At 36.9% G+C, this 17,880-nt stretch overlaps 2 protein-coding genes across 3 annotated transcripts in view; one reads left to right on the forward strand and one right to left on the reverse strand.

Moving 5' to 3' along the window:
* Positions 1-449: 449 nt before the first annotated feature.
* Positions 450-9,401, reverse strand: LOC147162328 (chondroitin sulfate synthase 3-like). Of its 2 annotated transcripts, XR_015097296.1 has the most exons (4): positions 8,327-9,401; positions 7,490-7,773; positions 3,198-4,883; positions 450-3,031 (listed from the first exon to the last, which is right to left on the reverse strand). XR_015097296.1 is itself a non-coding variant. In XM_086097343.1 (3 exons), the coding sequence occupies exons 1-3, from the start codon at positions 8,901-8,903 to the stop codon at positions 3,315-3,317; spliced, it is 2,430 nt and encodes an 809-aa protein (XP_085953469.1). In that variant the 5' UTR covers positions 8,904-9,401; the 3' UTR covers positions 450-3,314. The 2 variants fall into 2 exon arrangements, 1 of the variants encoding a protein (XP_085953469.1); XM_086097343.1 differs by having other exon boundaries at positions 450-4,883.
* A 3,822-nt stretch (positions 9,402-13,223) lies between these two features.
* The window catches only part of megf10 (multiple EGF-like-domains 10), a 110,101-nt gene continuing 105,444 nt past the window's right edge, over positions 13,224-17,880 (forward strand). Inside the window, exon 1 of the mRNA XM_086096299.1 lies at positions 13,224-13,425. The gene's annotated coding sequence lies outside the window, so the exon portion shown is untranslated. The remainder of the gene's footprint in view (positions 13,426-17,880) is intronic.

The raw sequence follows: 17,880 nt of genomic DNA on the forward strand, positions 1-17,880 counted from the left end.
TTACCCGGATGCTTGCGATTGTGTTCTTTGGTTTATTGGCGGGTGGCATCTAATGTTTAAAGCGCATTACTGCCACCTACTGTGGTGGAGTGTAAGTCAGTCGATGGACTGGCGAGTGGCGGAAACCTGAAGAAAATAGCTAAATCAGGGGTAATAATCGGGGAAGGATTAGATTTGCTTTGTTCTGTTGAACATTTTGGGTAGTAAAACAGAAACTTGTGATGGTCAAAGCTTTTGTGAAGCACCGAATTGATTCGAAAAGGGGTTTATTTGTTTGGAAAAAAATATCTAAATATTTTTTCCCAAACAAATAAATAGTGATGAACGTGTGTGTTGTGTTAGTGATTAGATAGGTCTGGGGAAATATGACAGCGGATGTGTGGACATATGTGGAGTAGGGAACACTCGAACGAGGCAATGATTTCCCCTTGACACTTTCTGAATTGAGCCAGTTTATTTTCCTTTTTTTCTTTTTGTTTGCTTGTTTTTTGTTTTTTATCTCACACAACTCCACATTAGTAAAAATCGCCCACAACGCAAGGAACAAATGATGCAATGCATCAACATTTTACGAGGACCAAAACTGCCAAAATTAAAAATTGCGGCTGCAATCACCCCACCTGCCAACCACTTTTGGTCATATGTTAATGTGTTTTTTGGTTTTGGTGTAGCTTTTACTTTTTTGTTGTTATTTGTTTTTGTGATTTTTGATCTGCTGCTGTTTAGTCTTTTGTTTTTGTGGGTTTTGATATGCTGTTGTGATTAGTTTTTTTGTTTTGAAATGTTCAATCGTTTTTGTTTGTTTTTTAAGTTGCAGGCTACTTCTTTCTTTATTTTGTGTTTTTTTATTTGCTGTTTTGTGTGTGTGTGATTTGCATCTCATGGCCACTGCAGTTTGGCTGCACATATGCTAGGTTTATGGTCATAGCCAAGCTGTCAAATGTTCATCTTTTGGTTTTGAAGTGCATGCTGTAGACTCTTTCCCACACATACACTTATGGTTGCAGTGTAATTTAGGTTTTGTTTTTTGTGTTTTTCCTGTCAACAGAGATCCACCCCAACAAGCTGAAGGAGTACACTGATTTAATAGAAGACCACAGAAAGCAAAGTTCTCCTGAATTTCCAACGAAGAAAGCAAAAATGACTAATTCCATTGTTTTTCATAATTTTTTATATGTATGTATTATGAAGATAGTTTTTGTTAAAAGTTACATTCTACAATGGCTGAATTTGCACATACATATTTTATTTTTGCAATGATTAAAAACAATTTTTAAACATACAAACTCCAAAGTTACTCAGTACTTGAGTTGTCCTTTTACTGAATACTTATCTACTGAAGTAATTATTTAGAGGACTACTTTTTGCTTTTACTTGAGTTAAGTAACAGTACTAAGTTGAGTACAATTTTGGGTACCGTACTCTACCCACTTCTGCTGTTACTGTTAGTTACTGTAAACATGGTGTGTTGCAGACACAACTGTATTTCAGCAACACAGGAGATTATAGTCACCAATGCCTTTGTAAAGGCATGAGACATGATTTCAAGAATTTTGATATATTGGATGAAAAAAATAATAATTTAGTTGACAATGAGCACTGGGTTTAAGTGGGCTGTGTTTGAGAGATTCAGTTCCTCTTTGCATGCTTTCAAACTCATACTGAACACATTGTCCAGTAAATAATTAACAAAGTATCATACCAATCCAATGAATATATATATATATGCATATGTGTGTGTGTGTACATTGACCTTTGTTCAAATCACTTTTATTCTTTAATGTAAGCTATAAATGATATGACAGTGTCACAGTAAAAAAAAAAGTAACTTGTACATTTCATTTTCAAGAAAAAGAAACGGCTGCTGGCGGTCCCTATTTAAACATTCCATTCCCCTGATGTGGAATGTGTGGCAAATCCTAGATAGTGTTGTTTCTGTGCACGGGCAAATGCAAACATTTGTAACTGTACTGTATACAGTATAAGTATCTATTGGAAGCATTTTGGATGTAATAACCAGAAATCTCTTAACACCTGTGGTGAACGTATGAAAGCCAATAAAAGCCCGCAACAATGGCTATATATAGGATGCAATCAAAATAAACAATGCCTCAATAGCTAGAAAAGTCATCCTCTGTCTTGAATGAGCTCCACTTTATTACAAAACCCATCTCAGCCATGCGTACCAGCACTACAGGCTTGGGCATGTCTCTTGACCTGAGCACGGCAGCAAGAACCAGTCATCCACCGACACGGCCAGGCAGAAACTAGTACTAGTATGTTCCCTGAGCTGCTCTGTGAAATGTACTGCATATATATTGCATTATATACATATATACACATATGTACATACAGGTACATATACAATATACATATATACACTTGTATATATACTGTATATGTGTGCATGTATACTGCACATGAATATACTGAACATACTGTATATAGACATATACATATATACACTACATACATGCATGGTATATACTATGAACGAAGAGGGGAGTTGAAATCTGCACTACTATTAGTGATAATTGTACTACTACAACCTGAAAAATAAATTGGGAGTCACAATAAATCTAGGCGTATCACTGCTAATTATATAATTGACTCACTGACACAATACCACTTTCATATCACTCATACCATATTTAAAAAAAATATATATATATTGACAAACACTTTTTGAAATTGTTTTTAAATAGGTGCTTGTAAAGAACTTAAAATAAACCTGGTATAGAGGTAAACCCACAAAAGTATGAATCATTGAAACAGATTTTGAACACCAGGCCATCAACATTGTCTGCCCACAGTAAATCCCAACTGTAAAAAAGTTAATGCACAAAATAATATTCATTTGGAAAGGATCTGGAATTAAATTGAATTTAACCATGCTGAAGTCCTTCCTTTTTACGTATTGCATTCATTGTTGCTTGTGACTGCAACTAGTTTGCTTCTTTTAAATGTCTTTCTTTTGAATTTGTTTTGAAGAAAATACTGACCAGGTTTTTTGCAGAGGTGGCAAATCCAGGTCCAGAAAGTAAAAACCCTGCCACAGTTTAGCTTCAGCCCCTCTTTACCTGCTAGTTAGCACAACAATGGGAACAATTAGCGATAAGAGCTAAAGTCAAACTGTGGCAGAGTTTTTGCTTTCTGGACCTGGATTTGCCACCTCTGGCTTTGGACTCATTGTCCAGAGAATACTGTACTGTACCGCCAAAACCAATGCAGACAATATACAGTATAGTCCATTTGCTGACTATGTTCTAGAAATTAGGTAAACTTGTATGGTGGAATGCACATAGGCGGGAATGTCAGGATAAAGTTTTATTATACACTCCTTCTATATGTTTTTCCATCCACAGTTCTGCTAACTGCATTGTTGAAGCAAAAGTACTTGCTTTTGAGCCAAGGCACATTTTGAGTTGCTTCTGATCAAGGCTCGAGTTGCAATGGACCGGGTGATAAATATGTATAATTCCTGGCTCCTGACTTCGCAACACTTTTAAACCGGAGTTAATAACTTTTGTGTAAAGGTCTACATCTTCCAAACCCCAGCCCAGAATGGAAGTGTCAAACCCCCCAGCTTTTAACAGATCACTCTTGAAGATACAGGCTATTCCAAAGCCATACACACGCCAAAAGCCACTTTTCTTGGTGAGAACAAAATTGTTTTCTCTTGGGGCCTTTTCAGCGTACACAATTTTAGGGTTGTACTGACTAAATATGATCGGAAAATAGATCTGGCTCCCTTGAACAGTGTTATCTCTGCAGCGTTGCAGGGCATCTGCATTAAAGATAAGATCAACATCACAAAAAAAGAGCAGAGTGTCATTATCAGACAGCGAGGAGCCCAGCTCGAGAGCAAACCCTCGGGAAAAGTTTCCAGTCATGGGAATCACTGACAGATCGGCTTTGGGATATTTCCTATTGTAATCTTTGATTAAGTGAATATGCTTTCCTTTGTCCTCATTGCTCTCATTGTCTACCAGAATCACAGAGAGTTTAACATTTTGTTTGGGTATCAAACACACTTTTTCAAAGTTCTCCATAAAGCGCACAAAGGTGTCATAGCGACCAGACAGGGGAACCAGGATGTTAACTTTCCTTTGGCTTTTCTCCCATATTTCCCTGGTTGACTCATAGAACTGGAAACGAGACAAGAACTTAAGAGAGTTGGGGAGAAACGACAGGGACTGGGATTCGGAGTTGATTGCAGTCACAAGGTCAGCCACATTTATCTCTTCAGTTTCCTGAAAGAAAGGTCGACTAAAGGACTGCTGAAGGTATGCGTGACGCCTCACAGGAACAGTTATTTTACGGCCTTTGTGTTTTTTGTACAGAAGCAGCAAGTCTAAGATGTATTCTGCCCCATGCATTGGATCCACCCTGTAATAGCCATATTGAATCTCTTTGAAATCTATTACTCGTCCACGAGATTTGGAATTTTCATTAATCATTTCCATGACCTGAAGTATAATATCTTCTAATGCAGTCCGAAGAGAGTTGACAAGGTTTTGACGGGGCATCTTGTTTTCAACAGCAGAATAAATATGGCGGCCCGTCAGGAAATCCCACTCAATAACGTCATTTCGGTCACTGGGCTGATAGCGCATGTAGGACGGTGGTCCTCCCAGCTGCTGGTCCTCCCACAACATTTCTGTGTCACTCAGGTGAGTCATAGTCAGGCCTTCCCGATGCAGCAAAATGGTTTGGTAGCGAAGTCTTGAGATCTCCCGGGTCAACATGTAGTTATGGAGTCTGTACTGGTAAGCAGGCCATTTGTTGGGATGTAGTGTGATGGCATTGTGGATTTTGCTATTGTGGAGCTCATCGATGAAACCTTTCTTGTGTTCGTAATTCTCGTAGAATAACTGCTGCATCTGTGAAAAGAAGTCTCAAATTATAAGAATTTGTCTGTCTAGACCGGGAGGGTCCACATTTTAAGACGGTCCTGACATTTGACATTTTGAAGTTACGATCACTGTGCAGCAACAATACATTGGCTTTGTTTACTTGAAGTCATTACCTCTTTGGGGTTTTGAAAGGCCATGTAAACACGCAAAAACCTGAATATGCTCTTATTTGGGTTTTTTAAAAACCTGAAGAGTCATGATCCCTGGGTTAGGCCTAGGGATGTGTGCAATTAATCGAAAATCAATTACAATTTCAATGATTACACTCTACAATTACAAAATCAGCATAACTGTAAAAAGAGAAAAGAAAAAGATTAATACTAATTTTGAGTTGTTTAAATTAATAAATTTCACCTTTTTATAAATTTTAAAATAACTAATACATTTTGTTTTCTCCAAAAGGAACTTGCATAATTATAGTGTTTCAAAAAATTTGAGTTATCTTAATAATGATTAGGTTTAAACATTTTCTTGTTTTGCAATAAATGATTATCCTAATCGTGATTTCAATTATTACCAAAATAATCGTGATTAATATTTTCTTCATAATCGAACAGCCCTAGCCTTTTCTAACCCTAATATTTGGTCACATAAACGCGTATCTGGGTAGCTCTTTTGAACAGATCTTTGGTTTGTGTTTTGCACATAGTCTATTTGCAAGGAATCTTAGTCTGAACTATTTGTATGTGCAGCAGCCATCTTACGCTGCCGTTCGCTAAACAAGCCTAACTTGAAAGCATTAATTTCTCCGTGGCGTTTTCACATTATTTTTGTCTCTTTACGGCGAAAGTAAAAAATGGAAATGATGCCTATTTGTGGAATGACATTGTCCGTGCATCGCAGTTTAAATCGGAATATGGATGCGGAAGTACTGTAACTCTGACCGCTCAGACATATAAACATGTTATCCCGAATGTTTCAGAATCCAAAATTTTGACCTTAACCTTGATATTGACTGCATATAAACAGTCATTATCACACAGCACAAGAAGGCTGCTCATTAAGACCGTACTTACTGTTTGTCATTTGACTGCCTTACACTTATGACCTTAAAGCTGCTCTTTGTAACAATTTGTCTAAAATATCTTTACAATGGCCTTTTTATTTGATTTATGACTGAAACATTGTCTAATTAGTAGAGTAACACCTTAGCTGTTCACAATGGGTACTCCTGCAAGCCCCTCGCCAATAGTTTTCAGACAAGATTCGGGTTTGAATTTCCCAACCTGTCTGCGGACGTGACGTCATGTGTGCATTGTGTACATGAAGAAGGGTGTGTGCAGTAGGGATTCAAAATTTAATTTTCTGCGTTAAGCAGCTGACTGTAATTATGACATGCGAGGTTATAAACGGGGTGTTTGAACTAGTTTGCACAGTGCCATGTGGCACCAGAAGGCAACCTCAGTCACCACTGATCTTAATGTTTTTTCATTTGATTTTTTTTATATTTATGGACAAGGAGTTGGGTTTATCCAAATATTGGATATTGATAAGTATAACTGTCATTATTGTATAACTTAACTACTGTGTTAGGCAGCATAGGTTATTTATTGACTACGGCCCATTCCAACTTCCAGAAAATTTGGGTTACATCACCGCCATAAAAACTGAACTCCGTCGTAGTCCGAGGACCCCCTGTAAAGCTACCAGTATAAACATAATGTAGTCTGCTTCATTCGTATCTCAATCACAGCCATGCAATTTTCTTTAGAACGTTTTGTTACCATAGGTAACAATTATGTAACCAGATGTTGCAACAATCATACATAACTATATTTTTAAAATTTCAGTACTTAAACGTGGTTTGTGTTGTTTTACAACTAATAATTGATTTTTTTAAAGTGTCTAACAGGGTCTGCAATTCTTCTCATTAAGACGTTCAGCTCAGAGTTGCCTCGAGTGGGTTTGAATTTGTCTGAAGCCAATACTCCTAATTGAAGGTTTATAAACCAAGTTAGGAAATGTTTTAAAAAAAACGGTTAAAACAAAAGACAAAAAAAGTGTATGTTTGTTTTTCTGCAGCAATGTTGAATGAATCTCCCTTTCAAACTTGTATAACTGGTCATGTAAATATTTTCCTTTGCAGTTAAAGATATTGACAGCTATTGTTTGATCTAGGAATAAATGTAATAACATTTTATATTTAGAGAGTATTTTAAATCTGAACAAATTGGAGGTTAACCAAAATCCAGGATCCGATTGTGCGAGATTGAACTGTTACGCAGTCTGCGGGGTTGGGCAACTAACTTTCATGAGTGGCCACTGGGCTTGCTGCTATTCAAAATTGTAATCTTTGAATTTTAAAAGGGAAGTTAACCCAAATATTTTTGTTTTAAATTAACATGTTTTATGCAGCCCCACTAGTCTAAATATGTTATTCTGGTTAATATCGTGTTTGTGGAATAATAGTTAAGCAGCAAAAAATTAACGTTTTTATCCATCTCAGGGGGCAGCCATTTTGCCACTTGCTGTTGACTGACAATTACATCATCACAGTTGCTCAGGGCTCACGACCAATGTTAAATGAACCTGAGAAGCTGGAGAGAAGCAGTTCAATAACTCAATCAGTATACCTCATATGACCACACACACTGTGTCCCTCCAAAGCGTCGCACACACCGGCCCACTTCCACATCCTCATGGGTTGTGTACAGCTCCCTGAGACAAGTACCAATGTGTGGTATCATCCTGCGTAACACCTCCCTGCTAAAGATCATACCAGGCCCGCCCATGCAGAAGTTTTCCCCGGGTTCAAGTGCTAGTCTGCCCAATTCCTCTGCCATGCCGAGGCCAGTCTGTCCAAGGTAAAGAGGCTTACTGCTATTCAGAGAACGCAGAAACAACTCCAGCTTCTCACCTAAACAGGGTGAAGAAGGTAAGTAGAAGAAGAAAATTATGAAAACAACATACTTGTAAGTTGTAGTCATGTAGTTTATGAACAAATGTGTGAGCACTTACAGTAAGTTAGACGCAAATGCAAATACCTAACATAATAAGGAGAGTTTATTTTTATTTTTTTCACTTCATAGTGCATCTTTTCCATATCTCAATTTTTTCTTAAGACAGCTTATTTTATACCTCAATTAATACAGCTCCTCTATATAAGCAATGTGATCACTGATCAGACCACACAATCATCTTTTGATGGGGTTACATACAGTCTCAGTCGCTGTATCAAAACTTGTTTACCATTATCAGCTGATATTATTTTTGTTTCTAGTAACATGCTTTGCACTGAAGAATGGTTGCATCTTTAACTAAACATTTTTAGTCCAATGGAAAGTTGATTTGCTTTTGGATTTGAGGTGGGTGTGTGGTACAAAAAGCTGTATTTACCTGTAATACAAACACAAACTACAGTTCGTTTGTTTGTTAAAAAAACAAAAAACTAAACATAGAAGCATAATTACCTCTTATATACACGTCATCGTCTGCTCGCATGAACCACTGGTATTTATCCAGGTAATGATCATGGATGTATTTCAGCATCATAAATGACTTCTTCTGTGGCGGATAAGAATCGTCTACGCCTGGAAGTGAAATAACCGGGATAGGAAGGGGAACGTCCACGTTGTTGGAGCCAGCACTCGAGAAGAACTCCACTTTTCCGGGAATCGAACGCGCCCAGGTATTGTAGGCGGCCACGGCTCGGGAAGCCAGATACTTCTTCGCCGTCATCACGCCCACAAAGAGGAAATGCTTCGGCTGGCTCGAGAGCCTCCCGTTGTCTCCACTACTGTTCACCCGACTGTATGGTCTGTTCTCCTCTTGTTTGAAAACGTGACTGCCCCGGCCGTCCACAGCCGCAGAGTCGGCGAGGTTTCCCGATATTTTTCCGACTGCATCCTCACTTTTTAACGAACACAGGGGGGATTCATTACGTTTCCTCTCCAGAACTTGGGGTACAATCAACCACGAACACGCTGTGAATCCGAGAATGACACCAAATAGGACGGTTGTCCACTGTCTTCTTGATTTCAAATGCATGGCTGTATTAAGAATTTAAAGCTGTGGTAAATGGAGTGTTGGTGTATGAATGCTGCCGTTGTCTGGAGAGGTGCTGACGTGTATCTCCAACATCTCCGGAGGGCAATAGTGGTGTCTTACCAAATTTGCAATGACACACTTTGCACCTCTGCTGGCATTGTTCAAGGGGATTAAATGTCACTTTCGTCTTGTGGTCAACTCCATTCTCAGTTTGGCTGCCAAAGCGATTTGCTAATTTGTCATAATAGCCACATACAGTACTCCCACGCCGTAATAATTTCTCAAGACGTCGTTCTATGTTCCACAGCTAACTGCGACGACGGAGTCGTTTCCGGATTAATCAATTCTATGGAATAAATAACCTGATCGACGAAGTACTTTCCAGTTCAAACTCGACCGTAGTGTAGTCGATTATACCATATCCTCTTCACAGGAGCTCGATTCCATGATTGGAGGAGGAAACTTGCCAATGCTATCAAGTTGTTCCGCGGTCACAGCAAGAGCAAGACTTCCAGTAAGGGGTTTGTTTTTTCAAAATAAAAGCTAACTGATATGCGTAACACTGCGTAAAATGTGACTGTTCGCTTTAAAATTTGTCTTATAAAGGGGGGGAAAAAAGTAAAAGTAAAACGAATATTTTGTTAATTTAAAATAATACGCTTCAATAAATGTACTTGAAAATAACAACAATCTGTGTATGGCGTTGGTGGTTTTATTTTGAAGCCAATTTATCGATTTATCGACGGATCATTTCGTTTTCCTTTTTTGTTTTGTTTTTGATTTCGGGAAAACAAGTTAACAATAATAATCCACCCCACATCTTCATAAGAAAACACCCACCTCCACTTCATTTTTTTTTTTTTGGGTGCACTCACCCACATATATATGGTCTCCCAGGCCAGAAGCAAACTCACGTCAACCTGCGTCGAAGGCAAGTGACGGTAACCACTTGACCACCCGTAGCCCCACCCCCACTACATATCATAACACATGTACTTTGTCCGTATTATCGATTTCGCAAGGGATTGGCAAATTGGTTTCAACTAGATTCAATATTCTCTTATTTTTTCTTTTTTTCTCTTATTCTGAACCTCTGAACCTGAGTTGACAATTGACTTTCTCTAAACTCCTATATTGGGGGGAGGGTGGGGGGGTTCGTCACCAAAGTAGTGATGGGCATGACAGTTCTTTTAAGTGAACAGAATCTTTAGAATCAGTTAATTAAAAATAACCGTTCAAAAGATTCGTTCATCGAATCGTTCGTCTATTTCGAACTAAACGTTCGTTTTTTTATTCCACTGTTTTTACTCCATCTACTTTTACATTTCTCGTTCAAACACATTCCAACTATAACATGTTCAGTTCATCATTTTATATATATGTGATAGCAAGAAAAACAAGGATAGCAAGAAAAACTAGGAAAATAATATTTAATAATCACCTTATTCCTACACCCCACGATCTTTTGCTTGAATTGTGGGCACCCCTTTCAATACAAACTAACCAGCGTTTTGTTTACTGATTGCTTAGTCCACTTTCTATAACGGTTACATTACACATTGTGGATACACCAGTTGTTGCCGACAAAACATTTCAATGTTTCCTACTCATGTGGCAGGGTAGGACATCAAAAAAGTGGGCACGACAACGTACAGTTGCAATTTTTTGCAACTTTCTTAACTGTTGTCGTTTTCCCCCACTTGGCAGATGGCTGAAAACCATTTGATCTTAAAAAAAGTGAACTTTGTTTAAGTGGTATAGAGCCTCAATACTATAAGTGATTGAAAGATGAATCAATGATTATGTGAAACTGTTATTATGCAAGATTTTATCACCTTGGTCAATTTTCATGAGCGTAAAACACACCTTATATACACCAAATCATTAAAATATATCAGTTTAATTTCATAGTATGAATCTTAAGGTTTTCTAATCCACACAGTATGCACTAAAAACACAAAAAAACAACTCATACAATTTACTGAAGGAAGGAAGATCCATCCATCCATTATCTGAACCGCTTATCCTTTTCATTTCCTTGTAGCATCTCAATTGATCTAGTGTTTCTTGTTGATCTTGTGCTCACATTTTTTTTTACGATTGCTTAAGCACAAAATAAAAATGGGGCTCAGATTTTAAAAACACTACACGCAATTAGCCCAACCATGCACACAAGATGCAGAACATCTCTCATCCTATGCAAAATGAATCACTGTTGTAAAAACTATAAACACATGTACACAAACCATTTTATGCTCCCATATGAAATACATCCGTTTCATAAGGTTTAACTCTGTTTGAACCACTGCTGTGTTTAACTTTAAAAACTTTTAGCAGTCAGGCTACTGTAAACGAAGTACACAAAGAAAGTGCAAACATACAACATGGTAAATTAATCAAACACAAGAGCAATGTTACACTCTAAAATCCCACTAAAACATTTATTTCTCTTCATAAAACCATAATCAGTCTATACACAATCACAACAAAATGTGTCCCAACACTGTAAGCCCAGAAAATAGACAAATAAAAATACTGTACTACCAGTACATAAAAAAAACAACAACAACAAACCTGAATAGTTTTTTTCAACTGTTTACCCACAATTTTGAAAACTGGGCTCCTTTTTTTTTTCAAAATATTGCCACAATTATCCAAACACCACACTAAATTTGTATAACTCCTACACTGTTTGCAAAATGACACACTTCAGTCACAACATACACACTTATATTAAAAACATACACATATTTGTAAATATTACAAAAATGCTGTTTTTTGCCATCTCACAAACAGTCTGAAATGATGAGACATTATTGCTGTCAGTTACACACTACTGTGACCAATATAAAACACATTTGTAAAAAACCCTATTTTAGGGACTACCTATGTGCTAGACTTTTTTGACAGGTATTTTTATGTAAAGGGTAATTTAGATAACACAAGATATTGGCACACTCACAAACTTTTTCTTCAGAAATAAATTTTGTTTTTCTTGTAAGGTTAAAAATGACTTGTCACAGCAACTTTTTTTTATCCACCTTAGATTATGGAGACTTGTTTTATATGAATACTTAAGCTCAATGTCTGACAAAGATTGATTTGGTGTTCCATGCTTTTCTGAGGTTTATTAGTAAAGTAGCCCCATCATTATGTACTGTACTCTTGAGTGGGATAGCCTCCATTGGCTACCAAGAGGTTGGCTCACTGTTACATCTTTATCTACAAGGCCATTATTGGACTACTGCCCTTTTACATTTGCAACTTCATCACACAGAAAAGTGTTAGTTCTTACGGTTTGCGCTCAAATGACATTTTGTTTCTAACCATTCCATTTACCCGCACTTTTATCTTCTTTGACCCTTCTACATGGAACCTGTTGCAAAAGGACTACAAAATACACAAATTGCAGACTGAAAATATGCATTTCTTACCATACTCAGCTCCAGTAACATATCACTCAACCATAAAAATCTGAACAAAATAGTAGTTTTTCTTACTACCGTTGACTGCATGAAGTTTTTTCCATTAAGCCCATGTGTGTTTCCACACTTGGTAGGAAGGAAGGAAGTGACCTCACAAATCCTAAAGTATGAAAATGTGTGTTGTGTGTGCAAATCACTGTGTGTAATGTTTTGCAAAAAGTGTGAAGCTGAGTCTGTGTCTATTGTTATGCAACTCTGGACGTGTTTTGCTCCTTGTGTGTAAACATTGGCAATTGTGTGAACATTTTCATTTTAGTGTGTAGACAAAATGTATCCCAAATCATATATATATATATATATATATATATATATATATATATATATATATATATATATATATATATATATATATATATATATATATATATATCGTACATTTTCAGAAGATGCACTAAATGAGTCTACCAGAGGGTGGCAGAAGAGCCAACAAGAAGACCAACAACTCTGTTTTGTACTTGATAGACAGCTGATAATGCAAAATCCTATACAAAGAAATAATTTGATTTATACGTGGTAGTGGTCGGATTCCAGCAAACAAACTAAGATGGAAAGATATCTTGCGTTAGATTCTTGACGAAGGAGGTTGTATGTAGTTTTAATTGTCCTCATACCAACACAATTTTTGACTTAGAGAATTTAAGATAAATTTATACTAACGAAAGCTGAAACTGTAGATGCCATGTAAACTAATATTGTTTTTAAACTCAGACCACTCAGTAATTATACTTTTGTTTAGTTTTGTTTTCTTCTGTGGCCGCACATAAATAATATTTTTCTCCCAGAAGGAGAGAGTCTCTCAGTGGCTAAGAAACTAGTGACGTCATATCAACGGCAAGCAAGTGTTGGGTGCAGGAAAGGTCCTCGATATATCCCCCCCAAAAAACTCGCTTACTTTTTGCTTACGAGGGAGTATTTTAAAGTCGTGTCTAATCACCCCATCGTTTAGGATTTGTCATTGTTTCACAGAGGACACCAGAATCGGCATTAAAAGACGGACTCATGAAGCAGGACGGGATCGATATTCTTTCATAGAAAAGGTAATTTTATTTCTTTATCTGGATTTGTTTTTAGACTAATCGCCAAACGTATCGTCACACAGACACTCAAGTTTGTACTTGGTTTATCTTAGTTCCAAATGTTTCATGTCATACAGTTTGTTGTGATTCTTTTTACAGAGAGAGAGCGAGAGAGAGAGAGAGAGAGAGAGAGAGAGAGAGAGAGAGAGAGAGAGAGAGAGAGAGATAAAACACCTACATGATACACCAACATGATTGTGATAATATAGCATATTATGTCCACATTAGTATAACCTGTATTCGATTTTAAAATCTTCCCTCGTTCTTGCTGTGCAGGACATAAAAGCTTAATGAATGAATAGTTGTGCTATAAACACCAAATTGTGGTCATCATTGTGGTTTGCATTTATTCACACTGTTGTGTATAAGACTTTGTTTTGGTCGGCATGGCCAAACTTGTTACATAATTATTCATAAGAAAAAAAGTGATGTCCCCAGCCCCAGGTGGGGTGTTCTTGTTACTTAAGTAAACCTGCTATTGGTGTTTTTTTAAATTTACCCTTAATTTTAATGTGCATGCCCTCAGTATTTATGACTCATTGTTTGGACTTGAACTGACTGGGTTTGCATATTGAGTGAAAGACATGATGGGCTAAAGAGTTTCACTTAAAAAAACAACAAAACAAAAAAAACTGATTAAAGCATTTTACCGTCAAGTGAATGTATTTGCCTACTGTATGCACTACATAAGCAGAAAGTATTTGTGTTAAATTGGATAACAAATGTAATGCTTTAAGTACATGATTAACAATAAAGGTATACAGTAATCTAAATGATTGAGGTGGATAGGTCAACATCAGGTGGCGTCATTAGACTTAAAAAATGCTGCTTTAAAGATAAAATATAAATGCATTGTTTTGAAGACATTGTGAGCTTTGTGTAAACATTGTAACAAGCTGAGAGGAAAAGAACATTTGAGACAGACAATGACACCAGGGTTGCATGGAAAACATGACAACTAAAATCTAAACAAAACCAAAAGCAACAAAAGTGAAAGATGACATAGGACTCAAAAGTGGTTTGCTGACCCATTTTGCTCACCCATGAACATATTAGGTAAGTGACAAGAAGTGTCACTTCCTCACAATTTAGCCACTAATTTAATAAACATAGACAAAAACAGCATAGCTTAGCCTCTGGCTGCAGGTTGTGAGCAATATGCTTAGGCGATACATCAAACTAATTTGAAATGCTGTTTGAAAATATACTATACATGGGTTTTTAGAGCTATTTAAACAATTATTATATTTTTAACTTCTTCAAAATGTTGCAAATTTGCAACAATGGTGACAACTTTTGAGAACCAATTTTTTAACTACATGAATGTCATGTGTCATGTTTTATTAGCTTGAAAAGGAACCTGGATTTAAAGATAATGTTAAACATGTTTTTTTCATATAAAGATGTTACTGTATTATTTTAGGCTGTCGCCCCCCATTATTTCCTAAATAGCTTTTCCAAATGGGCCACCTGTTCCTCTTCTGAGTTGTGAAAGTTCCACTGGAAAAAGACTGTACAAACAGTGCTCAAGCACCTTTAATAAGTCGAACAATTTGCACCTGCCAAAATCACACACACACTGATACAGTATGTGTGATAACTGATGCACAATTTGACCTTCTATATTAGTTTTGATTTATTTAGGATATGTTTGCAGCTTGTTATTACAACGCTATTGTGAAATAGGTAATAGTTCTGGAATATAGTTAAAACGTATCACTTAGAGAAAACCATTCTAAAAAGTACGGGTCGGCTCTACTTTTCAAGAATTCAAAGTAACTGTATAGCAGCTGGAAGCTCATGTATAAGGGCTAGTGAAGTATAGGGATAATTACAAATCATCTTTATCAACTGTTGCTTAGAGAGCTGAATCGTACAGCCAAGATAAGATCAGACACATTTTCATGGAAGTGGTCTCTGTGTACAAGTGAGGCTCTTTATAAATTATTGTTCATATTCATCTGATTTGTTGTAACTGTAACCGCTTGTTTTCCCACTGAAAGTGAAAGTCATGTTGGGCTACATGAGACAACTGGCTGCTAGTGGAGGGTGAAAGACAAAACACAGCACAGTCAATCAAACTAGACAAGACAGACACATGCACACAATACACACATGCACACACACACTGGGACAGCTGTGGGTTGTGAGTCACTCAGTCAGTGGTAGCAGATGCTTTTGCGTAAACATTTAAAATACTGTTATATTATACACTTTCTAGTATACTTTCCCATTGAATACACTGTCATCACAGATTATGTACTCATAGTTAATAATTAAGGCTGGGTTTAAAAATATTGATTAATCAATATTGAATTGATTTTCGTTTTCATAGCCCTATAGCGACTCAAAACCCCATAAATCGCTTATTGTAATATCTTTTTCCCACAAACTCATGAAAAAATAGAACTCAAAAGGCCTAAATATTAGTTTTTGTTTCTTGCTGATTTCTTGAAATTAACTGCTCACAGGATTTTAAAAGTGTTTTCTTTCATTTACGAAAGACCTGACTTTGCACACTGGACTTTAAAGGGGAGGTAAATCAAGACATTTTCTTAACAATAATATGTTATATGCAGCCTCAACAGTCTAAACGCAGTGCTCTGATTAGTTTTGCATTTGGGGGACTATAATTTAAAGCAACAAATTCCACCTGTTTTTATCCATGTCTGGAAGCGGCCATTTTGCCACTTGCTGTCAACTGAAAATGACATCATGGTTACTCCGTGCTCAGGAATAATGACAATACATCCATCCATCCATCCATTTTCTAGACTGCTTAGTCCTCACAAGGGTCGCGGGGGGCGCTGGAGCCTATCCCAGCTGGCTTTGGGCAGTAGGTGGGGTACACCATGAACTGGTTGCCAGCCAATCCAGGGCAACGACAATACATATAAAACATATATATTAAGGATTGGTATTGATTCTAATTTGCTCAATCGATTCAATTTTGATTAACAAGAGTACGGTTTGATTTGCTTCAATTCAATCCAATATTAATTAATTATGGAACATCAATTCTTCTTAAAGCGATACAAGACTTATAACAAATTTTCCAGTATTGAATTAGGCATTGTGTATAAATAATAAAAGTGCAAATATCTCTGGCATCTTATTCCTTGAATTTCCTTTTAAATCGATTAAGTATCAAAATAAGAACATACCGTGGTGAACGCCATTATCCTGGTCACGTGATTGTGATGATGTATCCTGTGCGTAAAAGAAAGCCGCCTTCGTTCATTTCAATGGGAGTTTGCTGGTGTAATGGGCAAGAAAAAGGCAGTCTTCTATCTCAATTACTGTGCCACTTCTGATTAGAGTAAAATCCTCAACACGTTATGTTTCACGTCATTCCGTGTGGGGTTGGGGCAGTGGGGGGTGGCCTCTCGCTCTCTCTCTCTCTCTCTTGCGCACAAATTTTGTAAATCACAATTAATCGCACAACTTCAATAGTTAACTCATGATTAATCGCAAATTTTACATTTGTTTTGATTGTACAGTACAATAAAATGTAAAAAAAAAAAATCGCCGAAGTTTTCATCCCTCTTGTTAACATAAAAGTGGAAAAAAATAAATAACTAATAGAAAGATGGTTGCATATTTTAGTCATTGATACAGTAATTTCATAATAATTAATAAAATTGAGTTAAAAAAAAAAGTACTGTACTGTACCAAAACAAGTGTGATATTGATTTGTGTTGACGTCATTATCTGCCACTAGATGGCATAATTGCATTTGTAAGATGTTGGTGACAGTTCAGTGCATTTTTCTCTTCATATTAAGAGCTATCAAATCTTTAACATGAAGTAACTTGTGAAATTCTGCTAATTTTTTAAATTGTAAAATACAACTTGACCCCAGTCTCCACAAATATATGCATTATTATTACATTTATTACTGCAAAATTTTGACGTGGACGTGTCTGCTTTGTTGCGACTGGAATTCTCCCAGTACAGGCTTTTCAAGTAAGCGGTAGTCATTAATCGCACGTTAAAAAAATTAGTGGCGTTAAAGGAACTTTAAATTAACTTAAAATTAACACACACATTTTGACACCCCTAGTTTTTATGCATAGAAAGCCCTTGATTTTAAACTTTACTTATTAACCTCATGAATCATTTTTTAAAGGGAGACTTATTTGGACACTCAAAGACGTTTCAAAATAGATATACGTACTCACACATTCACATACTGGTGGCAAAAAACTTCATACATAGCCACAGCTGCTCTGGGGCGGACTGACAGAAGCGTGGCTGCCAGTGTGCGCCTATGGCTCCTTCGACCACCACCAAACATTTGCACCATCCATACACCAGTGTGAGTGGCACTGGATGCAATGTGTGTGAAGTGTCTTGCCCAAAGACACATGACTTGGAGAGAGTGAGAATCGAACAGCGGACCTTCCGGTTACCGGA

This window comes from Leptonotus elevatus, chromosome 15 (assembly GCF_054856555.1).
Source record: "Leptonotus elevatus isolate MCC_2025b chromosome 15, RoL_Lele_1.0, whole genome shotgun sequence".
NCBI lineage: Eukaryota > Metazoa > Chordata > Actinopteri > Syngnathiformes > Syngnathidae > Leptonotus > Leptonotus elevatus.

Excerpts from the sequence above, each read along its gene's own strand:
- LOC147162328 (XM_086097343.1), bottom strand. The coding sequence starts at position 8,903 with ATGCATTTGAAATCAAGAAGACAGTGGACAACCGTCCTATTTGGTGTC. Across the intron at positions 7,774-8,326 it reads CGATGACGTGTATATAAGAG|GTGAGAAGCTGGAGTTGTTT; the intron begins GTAATTATGCTT and ends CACCCTGTTTAG. Across the intron at positions 4,884-7,489 it reads AGTGTGTGTGGTCATATGAG|ATGCAGCAGTTATTCTACGA; the intron begins GTATACTGATTG and ends TTCTTTTCACAG.